General features: G+C 35.6%; 1 protein-coding gene across 3 annotated transcripts in view; it reads right to left on the reverse strand.

Annotated features, from left to right (window-relative positions):
• Positions 1-3,079: 3,079 nt before the first annotated feature.
• The window catches only part of LOC140440098 (uncharacterized), a 457,243-nt gene continuing 444,831 nt past the window's right edge, over positions 3,080-15,491 (reverse strand). For 2 of the 3 annotated variants that reach the window (XM_072530372.1, XM_072530371.1), the window contains one exon: positions 3,080-4,740. In XM_072530372.1, the coding sequence (XP_072386473.1) occupies positions 3,671-4,740 (1,070 nt within the window). In that variant the 3' untranslated portion in view covers positions 3,080-3,670. The remainder of the gene's footprint in view (positions 4,741-15,491) is intronic. The other variant, XM_072530373.1, reaches the window with a different exon arrangement.

Genomic DNA, 15,491 nt, shown 5'->3' on the forward strand with positions numbered 1-15,491 from the left:
ATAAACACCGAAAGGACAAAAACCGAAGAAACTCAAGACAATCAGGTAATCCAGTCTAATTTAGATAGTTTACAGGATACTTAAAATTATACGTTAAATTCCTATGTCAACTACGACTAACAACCAAAGTTAGCAGAAAAAAGGTGAGTCAGCAGAGAACATATACATCACCATGAATGCTCCTGGGGAAAAGACTATAATAACTACAAAAAAGGAATGCCCTTCGTGAAATTATAAACTAGAAACTCTGGTGAAAAAAAAAGAAGAAAGCTTATGGATAGCTACTAGAACTCATGACGATAGAAAAATGTATAAAGAGCAAAGAAGATTAGTGACAAATGAAGTAAAGACTGCTAAAAACCATTGCTGGGAAATAACATAGTATATAGCCTGGAAAGTTATTAGCGGACTACAGAATAAAGACGCTGCAGGACTACACCTTATTAGAAATCAAGAGTGGAAAGTATATTATCATAAACTCATAACGGAAGATCAAATCGAATTTCAATTTCAGAAAGACACTTCAGAAGAAATCTACGAAGATAATTTTCAACAAGAAGCAAAAATAACTGCAGCAGAAGTACGAAAAAGTGCCATGCAGCTAAAGAATAGGAAAGCCAGAAAAGTCTAGGAAATATAAGTAACCAATTACTCAAAGCAGCCCTGGATAAATTATTGGAAATCCTGACAGTTGCACCCAAAGAATAGAATAAAGTCATCATATCTTCCATAAGACAAGGTCTGAAGATTTTTTGATTAGTAAAGACTTGACAGGGAAGTTCCTATTGTTTAAAAAATATCTGGAAGAAGCACTCAAACTATGGTGACGGAAATGTGGCCAAATGGACATAACGGTGGTAAATGACACAATATACTCTCTTCTTTTTGCGGACACTCAAGCTGATAGCTGCTGATACTGACAACTCAAGCTGTATGTTAAGGATGAATATGAGAAATGGGGATTAAAAATAAATATACATAAGACTAAATATATGGTCATTGGCGATGAAAACAAGGAAGATCTCTTTACAGAAAAATTTAATATTAAGCATTGCTTCTCCTTGAAATTCTTGGGTATAATATAAATCAGAAATCGAATTCAGGATTCAGCCTAAATCTGTGTTTTCTAAACATTGCAAAACAAGCAAACGACGAATGCATTGGAATGAGGATTTATGATTGTATCCACGTCATGCCAATTCATCTAGACAGAAATGCCTTCGTGAGAACAATTTTCCAATACTCCATACTAGAGTAAGGTAATAAAAATAAAAAACAGCGTACCACCATTCGCTAATATGCATATTTCTGCCTCTTGGCTTCAACAGAGTGAACTCATGGTAAGCTCTTGATGAAGTCAATAGGCAGAAATATGCATATCAGCGAATGGTGGTACCATGAGTTCGCTCTGATAAAGCCAATGGGCAGAAATATGCATATGAGCGAATGGTGGCACGCTGTAGCGAAATCAAACTTAAATCGTCCCTTTTATTTTTACTTTTGTATAACATTAAAATCTGGCGAAAAGAGCCAGCAATACATTATAAAAGCAAAATTGAACAATGAAGACGTGCTATTCGCGAATTAAAGTCAATCCTCTTGACCATTAAGTCTATTTAAAAAAACATTGTTGAAAGCATAATGTACATATGGGTTAGAAACATGGCACGTTCAAAAGAAAGATGCAGACAGACTGCTATCTTAGTAGATAGAAATGGAGTACAAGAGACGAAGCGCCAAGATTGCAAGGTCATGCCAGAAAGGATGAAATTAGAAGAATTATGAATGTAGATGGTAATATCTTCTTCTTTATGAGCCGTCTTCTACCGAAGGTTGGCGACCATCAAACGATAGGTTTCTCTGTTTTGTGCCGCATGTATTATGTTCGCAGCTTCTGGTATTTGAAACCATTCTCTCAAGTTTCTCAGAGAGGTTTCTTCTTTCTGCCCAAACCTCTTCTACCTTCAATCTTGCCTTCCACGATAAGCTGTAGCAGACTGTACTTATCATTACGGAACACATGGCCCAGGTATGACGCTTTCCTCCTTTTCACAGTTGTTAACAATTCCACCTCTTTACCCATTCGTCTTAATACCTATGTGTTGGTCACTCTGTCTGTCCAAGTTATTCTCAGTATGCGTCGATACAGCCACATTTCTAGAGCCGCTAACTTCTTTATAGTTGCTGCTGTTAACGTCCACCCTTCAACTCCGTAAAGTAGCGTAGAGAGTACGTAGCATTTCGTGGCGCGCCATCGGAGGTTAACGCTTAGGTGGCGGTTGTTTAAGAGCTTTCTCATTTTGATGAATTTGGATCTTGCTATTTCAATTCGGATCTTAATCTCTACGTCTGGGTCCCACTTATCATTTACTGTATATCCCAGATATTTAAATCGGTGTACTCTTTCAATACGTTCGGCTTCAATATTCAGGTCGATATGTTGAATGTTCTTTTCACTGATCACCATAAATTTAGCTTTCTTTCTATTGATCTTCAGTCCAAATTGGTTGCCAGTTGTATTTACTCTTCGATGTTATCGGCCAGTATAACAGTATTATCTGCATATCGAAAATTACTTATTGGTACGCCACTAATCTTGATGCCCTCGTTGTACTCTTCCAGTGCCTCTAGAAATATTGGTTCTGTGTACAGGTTGAAAAGCAGTGGCGAAAGAATACAGCCCTGTCTAACCCCTCTCGAAATGGTTACGTTTTCACTCACCATATGTCCATTCTTCAGGTGGGCTGTTTGATTCCAATATAGATTTTTTATAATCTGGATGTCCTTAGTGTCAAGTCCTGTAAGATGTAATAGTTCTATGAGTTTGTCATGTTTGATAGTATCGAATGCTTTCTCATAGTCGATAAAATAGGCGTAAAAATCTTTCTGTTAATCCAGACATTTTTGAATCAAGACTTGTATTGCAAAGAGCGGCTCTCGAGTTCCAAAACCGCATCTAAAACCGAACTGTGTTTTACTTATGCTGTGTTCTAATTTTGCTCGTATTCTGGAATGGATAATCGCAAGAATTCTTAAAGGGCGTGACTCATTAAACATATAAGGCGATATTCACTACACGTTTTAGAATTCGATTTCTTGGTAATATAATATAAAATATAATAGAAGATGGTACTATAATAGAAACAATAGAACATACTGAGGTGGTATGTCTATTTAGAACGAACGAATGGCACTAGATGGCCAAAAAAAAATTAGAAATCTCTTGTTTTATTAGAAATGGAGTGTCCATATTATTAAGACTGGATATCTTGTTACTTTTAAAACTTTTTAATAATTTTTAATAATTTTTCCGTACATATCGTTGTTAACGTTGTTTATAAATGAAATAATACAAGAAGAATCATATATTATTCTTTTGACTAAGATTGTCCTGCCTTTACCCTTTTTACTAATTTATCTTTATAACAATAAAACATTTGAAAACACACTGTTACACACATACAAAAACTGACAGTTTTGATTTTATTTCAGGACTACCCTTCAGAGAAATACTTCTTCATTTAGAGTGAGTATGAAATAAAAATCAAAACACGTTTTATATCACTATCAAATGCATTTGTCAGTTTACACAAATAACAATAGATTTTATTTATCGTGTATGCTCTTCCATTAATTTTGTTATTAACAATAAAAATTGTTCGAGAATTAATCAGTCGTTACAACTATCGTCTAACAAATTAACAGTCCTAACTTTAACTCCTGCGTTTTCCACTTCTTTGACACTTTCTTCGTTGGCATCTAACATAAGGATACACATTAAATTTTTTCCAGATATGTTATCCTTAGGATACATCGTAACTGGAGTAAACTTTGTACTAACATTAGAACAATAATCTAACAACTGCTTATGGATTTCAGGTTGGTGCCTTTTTAAAGACACGCCTCTGGATTTAAGATGATTTTTTAGGTTATCTACAGCTTTTTCGCGTATCTCCTTAACTGTTATTGGATCAGCTTCGATAGGAGCCGAAGTGAGAATTAAAGTTTCGGTACTTTCTGTGGGTTCTCTTTCTGGTATTTGAACATCTTTGCTGAGTCTCATTTTTCCGCATCTCGATACAAGCTGTCGTTCCCATTTTACAGAACCTGTCGCCGGTGATTCAGAAATCACACAGATTGAAACATAAAGCACAAGTTTACTATCGGGATTGTAGTTCTTACACATTTTCACTAATTCGGCATATAACTGGGGTCCCATTTCCGAGGGAAGTAAGTCCTGCCAACGGACGTACGTTAACTCGCCTAGATTGGGTAAGCCTTTAGATAGGAATTGTTCCGCTGATTCCGGATTGGGGAAGAAACACTTAACAGCACCTATACCATGTGACAAGTAACCTCTTCTAGCCATTTGAGAAAGGTGACATAGAGTATCTTTCTTTTCTTTGCACGCCGCTATGACTTGTCGGCAGAGACTGCCGATTCGCGAGAAGAGACACGTCTTTCTATGCTTTTCCCAATGAGCTCGTCTGCAAGCCCTAGAGCAGTAGGTGTATGAGCAATTATGACAATTCTTAAAACCATTAGCTTCAGCCGACGATATTATCACCGTTTTTCCACATCTGGCATAGCGACAACGTAGTACCGGAGAGGAGTTGAAAGATGTCCGTCGAGAATTGGAATCCGAAGCTGGTTCTGAGCCCTCTGATCTTCTTCTATACTGCTCTGAAGAATTTTCTTCATGGGGCTTATGGCACGGACTAGTATTAGCTGACACCGTCTCTGAAAGTGTTAAAAATTGTAATTAATATTCATTTTGAGCGAGAATGTTAACATGTAGAAAATAAAAAGAATATACGTTGGTAATGCAGAAAGTCGCAATTTTGTGCACATCAGTTACCTTTGTCTGTCACATCGGTGTGAGTCAAGTCTCGTTACTGTGTGGTCACGCGTCTTTGTTCTATAACATTTTGAAATGGCGGCACCCATTGAAAATCCCGTCAAATGTGAAATACGCAATGCAATTCGGTTTTTTAAATGTCCGGGTTTAATTCACGCAGAGTTTATGCCTAGGGGTGAAACAATAAATTCAAAAGCCTATTGCGAAACCCTTCAAAGAGTAAAACATAGCAAAGCAATACAGAATAGACGGCGTGGTATTTTGTCGACGAAGGTGTTTCTGATTCACGACAATTCTCGGCCTCATGTATCGGCAAGAACTCAGCAAGAAATTCAACGTCTACAATGGGAAATTTTCGAGCACTCTTCCTTCAGCCCAGACCTCACTCCTTTCAATCATCATCTGTTCTCGATTCTAAAGGAGTTCTTTGGTGGAATGGAGTTCAAAAATGACAAAGAGGTCAAAGCTAAGGTGATATACTGGCTCAGGCGTTTAGCGGTAGATGACTAAAATACCGTCAACGAAAAACTGATTCCACGATACATTCACTGTCTTAACAACCGAGGCAACTATATTGAAAAATAGCCTAAGGTACTAGGACTTTTTAAATTAAATTTTGTGTATATTTGTATGTGTGTCCGTGTGGATGTTGTCTGTCGCCCATCGGACGCGTCCCCAGGTGGTGGATAGGGGAACGCCCTAACCAGTCCTAGGACTGGCGGGTAGGTGGGAAATAAAATACCACCCGTGAACCAAAACAGACTGGCATGGCAACCCAACAGAGTCCCTGGCCCTCCAGGTTGGGGGTTAGGCTAGAGGCTAACAACCTCTTCCTGTAAAAATCATATGTTACGGAACCTCAAGGACTATTAGCCGGACGGAACTTACGACGACACTGCAAACGAAAAATGGAATTAAGATTAGGAACATGGAACACCCGAACCCTGTACCGAGCTGGAGCACTCGCATCTCTACTAGACATAGTGAACATGTACAGAGTAGATGTTTTGGCACTGCAGGAAATGCGATGGACGGGAACAGGCATTCTTGATAAGAGAACCCACTCCATATATTACAGCTGCAATGAAAACCAACACATAGATGGAGTGGGATTTATAGTAAGCCAAAGAACAAAAGGCCTAGTTATTGATTTTAAAGCCTACAGTCAAAGAATGTGCTATTTACGCTTAAAAGGTAAATTCTTTAATTACAGTTTAATTAATGCACATGCCCCGACCGACGACAAACTAGAAGACATTAAAAAACAGTTTTTCGAAGACCTAGAACAAGCCTACAGAAGATGCCCCAAAAATGACATTAAAATAGTCCTAGGTGACATGAATGCAAGAATAGGACGAGAGCATGTTTTTATGCCGACTATAGGAAGGCATAGCCTACACAACATCAGTAGCGATAATGGATTACGACTGATAAACTTAGCAGCAGCACTGAACATGACCGTCGCTAGCACCTATTTTGAACACAAGAATATACACAAGGTAACCTGGACCTCCCCTGATTTAAGAACAACTAGTCAGATTGATCACATCTTAATAGATTCAAGACACGGAACGGACATAATAAACTGCAGAAGTTATAGAGGCGCAAACATAGACTCAGACCATTGTTTAGTGATCTCAACACTAAGGGCTAGAATTTCAAACTCCAACAAAGAAAAAGAAATAAATAGAAAGAAATGAAATGTACAGAAGCTGAGAGATGAAACTGTTGCAAAACAGTACTGGGAAAATGTTACCAATAGGTTAAGGAATCAAAGGCTAGGCGAAGAAGACCAGAGAGATATAGACTCATTCTGGAACAGGATAAGGGAAGATATTGAGTCAGCAGCACAAGATGAAATAGGAACAGAAACTTGTACCCGAAAAAATCACTGGTTTGACGATGAATGCAAAGACGCAACACAGAAAAAAAATGAAGCCTATGCAAAAATGCTTACCCGCCGATCTAGAACAAGTATAGAGAATTACCAGACAAAGAGAAGAGAAGAAAAGAAAATACACAGAATGAAGAAACGAAACCACTTAAAAAAGGAACTTCAATATATAGAAAACCTCAACAGAGAGAAAGAATTCAGAACATTCTATAAGAAAGTTAACATCAACAGAAAAGAATTTAAGGCAAACACAAATCAATGTAGAAGTTTAAATGGCGATCTCTTAACAACAAGAACAGACGTACTAAACCGATGGACGGAATATTTTAACCAGATACTTAATATAGAGGAAGAAGAAAACCCGGAAGACGAAAGCTGCGAGGTAAGCGGAGCAGACGAGAGGGAGGAGGATCCACCAACGATCCTGGAAGTTAAAGACGCTGTAAACAAACTAGCCAGAAACAAATCACCCGGAATAGATAATCTCCCAGCGGAATTATATAAAGAAGGTGGCCACGATATCATAATAGCCCTACAGCAGCTTATAAAAGAAATATGGATACAGAAGTCCCTTCCCAATGATTGGAATATTGGAATACTTTGCACCATACACAAAAAGGGTGATATCTTTGAATGCTCTAACTATCGAGGAATTACGCTCCTAAATGCAGCGTATAAAATATTCTCCAATATACTATGCCATCGTATGGCACCATATGCAGAGCGAATAATAGGACAATACCAGGCTGGTTTCAGAGGTGGTAAATCAACAATTCATCAGATTTCAACCCTAAGACAAATTTTAGAGAAAACACTGGAATACGGTGTAGACACGCACCACATATTTATAGATTACAAGGCAGCCTACGACTCTGTAAATAGAAGAGAATTGTTTAGAGCAATGATAGACCTAGGAGTACCAAATCAGTTGGTAAGTTTAACCAAACTAACCCTTGAAAACGTTGAATGCAAAGTACGAATCCAGGGGGAACTCTCTGAACCTTTTAAAACAAATAACGGGCTACGTCAGGGAGACCCACTCTCCTGTATACTATTCAATCTAGCTCTGGAAAAAGTAATACGTACGTCACAAATCACAACTACCGGTTCAATATATAACAAATCTGTGCAAATCTTAGCATATGCTGATGATATCAATATTGTTGGGAGAACGGAAAACGCAGCACGAGAGGCGTACGTAGCATTAAAGGAAGCGGCTACAAAAATGGGTTTAATAATAAACACCAACAAAACAAAATACATGAAAATAGGTACGCAACCACAAACACTACGGCCACTTGTTATAGAAAATGACGTCATCGAAGCAGTTAACGAATTTGTATACCTGGGAACGCTCGTCAATACTGAAAATGACACTACCGCAGAGATAAACCGCAGAATTTGCACGGCTAATAGATGCTATTTTGGGCTTAATCTCCTTTTTAAATCTACAGTTATATCAAAAAATACAAAAGTAAAACTCTACAAAACAATAATACGCCCAGTCCTAACATATGGTTCAGAAACCTGGACTTTAACAAAAAGCAATGAAAACATGTTAGGATGTTTCGAAAGAAAAATACTAAGGCGCATCTATGGAGCGGTAAATGAAAATGGTGTCTGGAGAAGACGATACAACTTCGAACTCTATAGGATATACCAGGAACCAGATATCGTAAAACACATAAAGATAGGACGTCTGAGGTGGTTAGGCCATGTTATGCGGATGGAGCAAACCCACCCAGCTAGAAAAACGCTCCTTGATAGACCTATTGGTCAAAGAAGAAGAGGAAGACCCAGAACAAGATTCCTAGATAACATCGATGAAGACATGAGAAATATGGAAATACGTGCTTGGCGGAGGAAGGCGATGGATAGGGACGACTGGAGAAAAATTCTTGGGGAGGCTATGACCCACACAGGGTTGTAAAGCCAAAATGATGATGATGTATATTTGTATTGTTTTTAATTTTTTATGCCAAAACATTCTTTACTTTCTGGACGCCGTAGGTATATGTACGTTTTTAACATGGTACTCAAAATAATAACAAAAATGAGTTGCAACACATCGTTGGATAAATATATAGGTACCACCATTTCGGATGGACCTAATTTGCATATTATTTCACCACCGCAGAAAACGAAATTTGATTACTTCTTTTTTAACCTTCCCACACGCTGCTCTTCTACCTCCTTTTTTTGTCTACTTTTGCTTTTCTTTTGTATCGGCTTTCTCGGGAGTACCATGTTCGACACACTTGTTTTCCCATTCTTTCGGTGTGTCCTAAATATCGTATTCTCTGCCCTTTCATTGCAGTCCTTTTTTTGGACTGTTATTTTGTTTACTTCGTTATTTCGTTTACTATTTCTCACTCTGTAGATATTTCTATTACTATGTGATCATCTACAATTTCATGGTTTCTTTCCATTACTACTTCGTTTTGATTTACCAGTTTTGTACCATTTTTCATACATGGAGTAAGCTCCTATTTCTCGCAGAAAGCTCTTATATGTTTTGAAAATTTTCTTCTAACGCTTTGAGTTGATACTAAATGTATTTTCTTTTTTTTTTCTTTTTGAACAATTATTTCTGCAACATGTCAATAATTTTTAATTATTATTGACGTTGTTGCAGGCATTTCCGTTCGGACAGTATCTAGAATAGTACAAGCGAGCAAACGATCTCTTAATACTAAAAACAAAGTAGATTGTTCTCCAAACCTATAATAATACGAACTTTGCAGAGCTTGTCCAATATTTAGAGCTACGAACTGTTGGTTTGTATAATTTTTTCTCTCTGGGGTTTTTGTTTTTTCTATGGTGATTTGACCAATCACCTGCTTTAAAGGCGGTTCTTATACAATTACTAGATCCGCCAGAATATGCAAATTATGCCCATCCGAAACCGCGGTACCTACATCATGTTTAATTTCAAATTTGTGGTGGTTAAAGCTGGTAACGGACTTCGATCGCAGTATAGATTATTGATGCTCGTACTATAACAAAATCTTGAATAATTCTACTGTCATGACTTCGAAGTCATAAATATGCGGCATAATCGCTGGATACCTGACGTACTGTGAGTTTGTGTGTATTATGTAAAAAGCTAGAGAGGAAGCTAGGAGCCCTGCTTTCGGAAAAGGTATTAATAAATATCTAGTCTAGTAAAATACCTAGTAAAGAGAGATATAGAGAGAGGGGGAGAGTTGGGCCTATGTAATAAATAAAAATAGATTGTAGATGAAAGGAAAGCAATGCAGCTCGTTCCAGGATCATAGGAGTACTGCGTCTGCGGTATCTATCAATTTCATAATGTAGCATTTTCAAATCGACATAAAATTTCTTACTGAAACAGAAAAGATTGGTAAGGGAAGCGAACAGATAGATAAATACAATTTGTATAGAAGAGTAAATAAAAACAGCAGAGAGCAAAAGCGAGTCTTTCTTAACCCATAAAGAAAAAATTTTTTAAAAATATCAAAAAATTGGATTGAAAATACTATGTTGTATATTAGCATCCTCATCCATCGTCAACTTACAATATTATATAAAGTTTGCTATACAGTTTACACGACTTTCATACTCCAGAACAGTTTCAAAAACGCGTATAATTTAAAATTAACCCAACTTTAAGCTAACTCTTTCTTAATTTTTATTGCTTAAAAAATAATAAATATATTTTTTAACATACCGTGTTTCATAAAATAATATATTCACAAAATCAATATAGAAGAAGATAAAATTTACGGATATAAGCTGTTAGAGCAAAATCATTCTGCATAAAAAAGAACTTTAAGTGATTCATAAAAGCAAGTCATATTTTTATACAATAACGTACATGCCTTTAAGAAAGACATGCACTGAAATGAATATAGAAGGCTAATTCCATGCGATACACATACACACACTAATGTACGATTAACTAACTAGAATAATATAGATGCAACTATAAAGCTAAGTTAACCTAACCTTTCTTATGACAGAGAGTGTAAGGAGTAGTGTAGTGGTAAGATTTTCTATGTTGAAAATTATTTACGTCAACTTTTTTATTCTTTGTAAAAAAATCAATGCGATGGGTGTAACGATATACAGAGAAGCCGAATGTGCATCGGATCATTATCTAGTCAAAGCCAAATTATATTTTTATCACTTTAAGAATCGAGAAAAAGAGCAAGAGGAAGATGTAGAAATGGAGGTTATTAAAAAGGTTAATTTTAACATATATAGCCTTAATGAAGAGAGCTTAAGAAGATTATATTAGGAATGACTAGATGAACGAAGACATAGAAGAAACACGTAAACATTAAGCACGCAATCCACTCGGCTACCGCCGAGACCCTAGGAACAACAGGTAGAGGAAAGATATATGGGAAAAATATATGGTGGATGGAGAAAACAGAAGAACTTAAAGGAAAAAAAGGGTCCTACCTAAAACGGATATGTATGAAGACAGACGAAGATAGATAAGATTAGATAAGGAAACGAAACTCGGTAAACAAAATAATATTACGTACAAAAAGAGAAACATTCGACAAAAAGTGTAGTAAAATCGAAACATATTAACGGGGATTGGGAGCACAGAAGCCTGGAAATTGATAAACATCATTAGAAGGAACAACCAAACACCTGGACTAATAATAAAATGAGAAAAATGTGAAGCACACCATAAAGAGCTTCTGCAAGAGAATTAAAATAAATATCACGGCTATATAAAATATTTATATAGCTGTATTATGCTTTATATTTATATAGCTTTTATATAAGATCACAGCTATATAATATATAAAATATTATAATATAGGAAAACCCCATAGATTATACCATAGAAAAACAACAACAAATATAATAAAAGAGGCAATTAGCGAATTGAAAAATAGAAGAGCCAGTGGACTAAGAAATATCTTAGCGGAAATGATAAATCTCAGATCTGAAAAGTTGACAAGAATGATAACACACCTGTTTCATAAGTGTATTAACACGCAGAAGATACCAGATGAGTGGAAAATAGGATTTCTAACATCAATTCATCGCAGATAACTACAGTAGTGTACAGTAAGCTCAACGTTCAATAGAGTATACGCAAAAGTTATCAAAGTCTTAATTGAAAATTAATACAAACAACAAGAAGCCAAGGAACAATGTGTATTCCGAACAGGACGTTCGTGTGCAGATCATTTATTTAAATTAAAGCACGTAAAAGATAAAAAGTGAACATATGAAGAAGACTCCATCTAACCTTCATAGATCTAACAAAAGCATATAACAGTATACCAGTAGCAAAACTGTGGAAGCAATGGAAGAACGATTATGAGCATTACCTTAATAAAAGATACCAAGAAAATGTACATAAACACAACAATAAAATGAAAATTGAGAAATCAAGTAACAAACGGATTTTATTGATATAAGGTTGAATGCTCGAATAAATGAACTTTGAAAAATTAAAGGCAAATATAGAGCACAATTTTAATAATCAAATCTTGCCCAAGTACTTTCGCTTTCTACAGCATCATCAGGGGCATCTGAAATAAGCCAAGAAACGTTTTTTTTTTAAATGAAGAAAATTGATTAACTTCGATAAAAAACTCGAAGTTAATGGATGATAAAAGTTTTTTGTGATTAACGTTTTAGACTTACTTCGTCAAATTTGGGCTATCCAGCAAGCGCAGTAATAAACATGAAATTAAACATAAATTGTACATAACACTACACTAAAACAACTTTAAACTGTTTGTCCTTGTTGCTTGGGCTTATCAGAAAAATTAAAAAAGATAGGAAGTAAGTACAAAAACAAAACAACATTTGAAATAACCAATACACTCAGATCTATCCTGTCCAAAACCAATTCTAACAGCACACAAGAGAGATCAAAGAACTGCTTCTATAAAATACCTTGTGAATGCAACAATTTCTTTGTGGGAGAAACCACAAGACTACTAAGGGTCAGAATAAATGAGCATGAACTATACAAAAACAAGGACTTCGACAAATCACAGATATGCAAACATGCCTGGGAGAATTAACACAGAGTACAATGGAAAGATTCATCAATAATCATGAAAGAAAAAGACATAAAAAAGAGAAAAATCAAAGAAGCAGTCTTCATCTTAATGAAGAAAAATGTGTAGCAAATTCATCAGCAGAATGTAGCAGGTTTTGGTTGCCAATACTGAAAGAAGAATCAACAACAAGAATATACGAATAACAGCGGATTAAATAACTCTGAGACACATCGTCTTCAATCACACACAATACATATGCAACATACAACACACATGCACAATAAACGAACACTTTTACACCCACACAAACGATTATAGCACATATTAATAATGCAGAACACTTAGAATAATCAGAATTTGAAGTTCCTCAGTGCAAAAAACCATCCTCATATATTTTCAGCCAAAGCATGGCTGTTGCCTAGAACACCGCTACCAAGTGTGTCAATTTTCAATTTTGTGAAATGACATAACCTCGTCAACAACTTTGGTGGTTACCGTTATACACTCTTTTTAACCAAATTGTTAAATAATCTTTTTTGAGAACGATTTCCGGAGTGGAAATAGAAACGTCAATTTTTTTTGTTCAAAAATGTAATTATCATAACATACATTGTGGCTTAATCCCATATAAACACAATATTTAACTTGCCCTAAGAAAACAGTTTCAGATCCTTATTAACAAAAGACAAACACAAAACAGGAAATTATTTAGGTTCAGACTAGATAAATTAGACCAGGTGGTCAGGTTAGTTCAGAATTATACAAGTAATAATTATTTCTTAGAAACGAGTGTATTAAAATATTCCTGCCACTATCGAAAGTTACAAGTATAGAAAAGTTAAGGATCGTCAAGAATACAATCTGCGAAACCTTTAAGATAAGCAAAAAATATCTAGGATCCATTTCCTAGAATATATTCGAATTCTTTTAATATATTAATACGTATGTTGCAGTTGTGTCTCCATTTTTTCCTTATTTTGGAAAAAATGATAATACTTTATGGGTTTTTCTCCTCCCCTAAAGAGTTTTCCTTCGATCCAAATTCTTTGTGTGGTTATTGGAAGGTGACAATTATTGCCTTATTAGATCGTCTTACTAGCATAGCATTTGCCTTCCTACATTCTCCATGGAATTTTCCTTTTCCAAATTTAAAGTTTCTCAGCTTCTATTTTATTTGAAGACCTTGCCTACCACGCTGAGGAGTGACATGTATACCTACTGTTTTTTTTAATATATATCTTCTTTGTAACTGAGGTTTTTCGATTTTTTAGACATCATTTTTGGTATTAAAACTTTTTTAAAATCATGTCTTTGTCTGTCCATTTGTCGCTGATCCCTTTTAAAGAAAATCTCCTATCCTCTTAAAAACTCATTACGTATACTCTTGCTCTAATAAAGAACATAATTGAATTTTAGTCCATTTCATATGTTTATATATATATATATATATATATATATATATATATATATATATATATATATATATATATTCAGGGATTCTACAGTATTCACTGCCTTCCCTCGCTCAACCGTTTCCATCTCTCTCTGTTGTCCCATTCTCCATCGTTTAGGCCTCTCTTACTCATGGCGTCGTCTACTTCGTTCCTTCAGGATCTTCGGGGTCGTTCTCTTTTCCTGCTTCCTATGGGGCTCCATGCGGTTATTCTCTTTATCCATCTGCTGTCACTAGTTCTTCTTACATGTCCATACCACTTTAGTCTTTTTTGTTTTATATATGTTAGTACCTATGTCTGTTTCTGCTTTAAAGCGGATACTGGAATGGAGACCAAGAGATGATGCCTACCGAAGCAGAGGTCGTCCACCAACACGTTGGACTGACGATCTAAAACGTTGTCATAGGAATTGGATGCAAGAGGCACAAGATCGAAATAGATGGAAAATTATGAGGGAGATCTATGTCCAGCAGTGGATAAGCGAAGATTGAATGATGATGATGATGTCTGTTTCTATTGATGTTCTTTGCTTTATTTTGTCATTACTTCTCCTATCCATTCTTGTTACTTTGCAGCATCTTCGCTGGCATTCTATCTCTGTTGATACTATCTTACTGCTGTTTTTCTTGTTTATAATCCAATTTTTAGCCCCATATGTCATAATACTTCGCACTAATGTTTTATAAATCTGTGTTTTTGTCTTCATATTTTGGTGTCTATCCTACAATACTGAGTTGAGTTTTCGGATTACTGTTCTTGTTTGTTCTAATCTTTGCTTAATTTTGAATTTATCCTTTCCTTTGATTGTTACGTTGTCGTCAATCTATAGATCTTCTATGTCTTCTTCACTTGTAGATAGGTAGTCTGTTTTCGCGAGGTTAATATCTAGGCCAGCCTTGGTATATTCTTCTTGTAGTTTCTTTATCATGTAACTTTTTTCATTTTCCATTTCATATGTCTCCTTCTTATTCTCGCATTCGTATGCATTTTTTCATTTTGAAGAAAGGTAGAGTCTTTAAACTTGGTACATGGATTTCTCTTGGTGTTACATTCAAAAATACCGTTGGGTCTATTAGTACTTTGTGGTATGAGTTTGTCCAGGTAGTAAATCATCGGCATATCATAAACATTAATGCTTTACAAAAAATATATAATGTTCCTTCTCTATAAATGTTACTTTTTCTAGAAAAGTTTTTCAACAAAATTTTAAAAGTGGTAAAACTGCCCAATTTGTTCTGAATTTACACTTTTTCGATTTTTTCCTGTCGCTTAATATAATTATT

The sequence above is a fragment of the Diabrotica undecimpunctata genome, chromosome 4 (assembly GCF_040954645.1).
Source record: "Diabrotica undecimpunctata isolate CICGRU chromosome 4, icDiaUnde3, whole genome shotgun sequence".
Taxonomy (NCBI): Eukaryota; Metazoa; Arthropoda; class Insecta; order Coleoptera; family Chrysomelidae; genus Diabrotica; species Diabrotica undecimpunctata.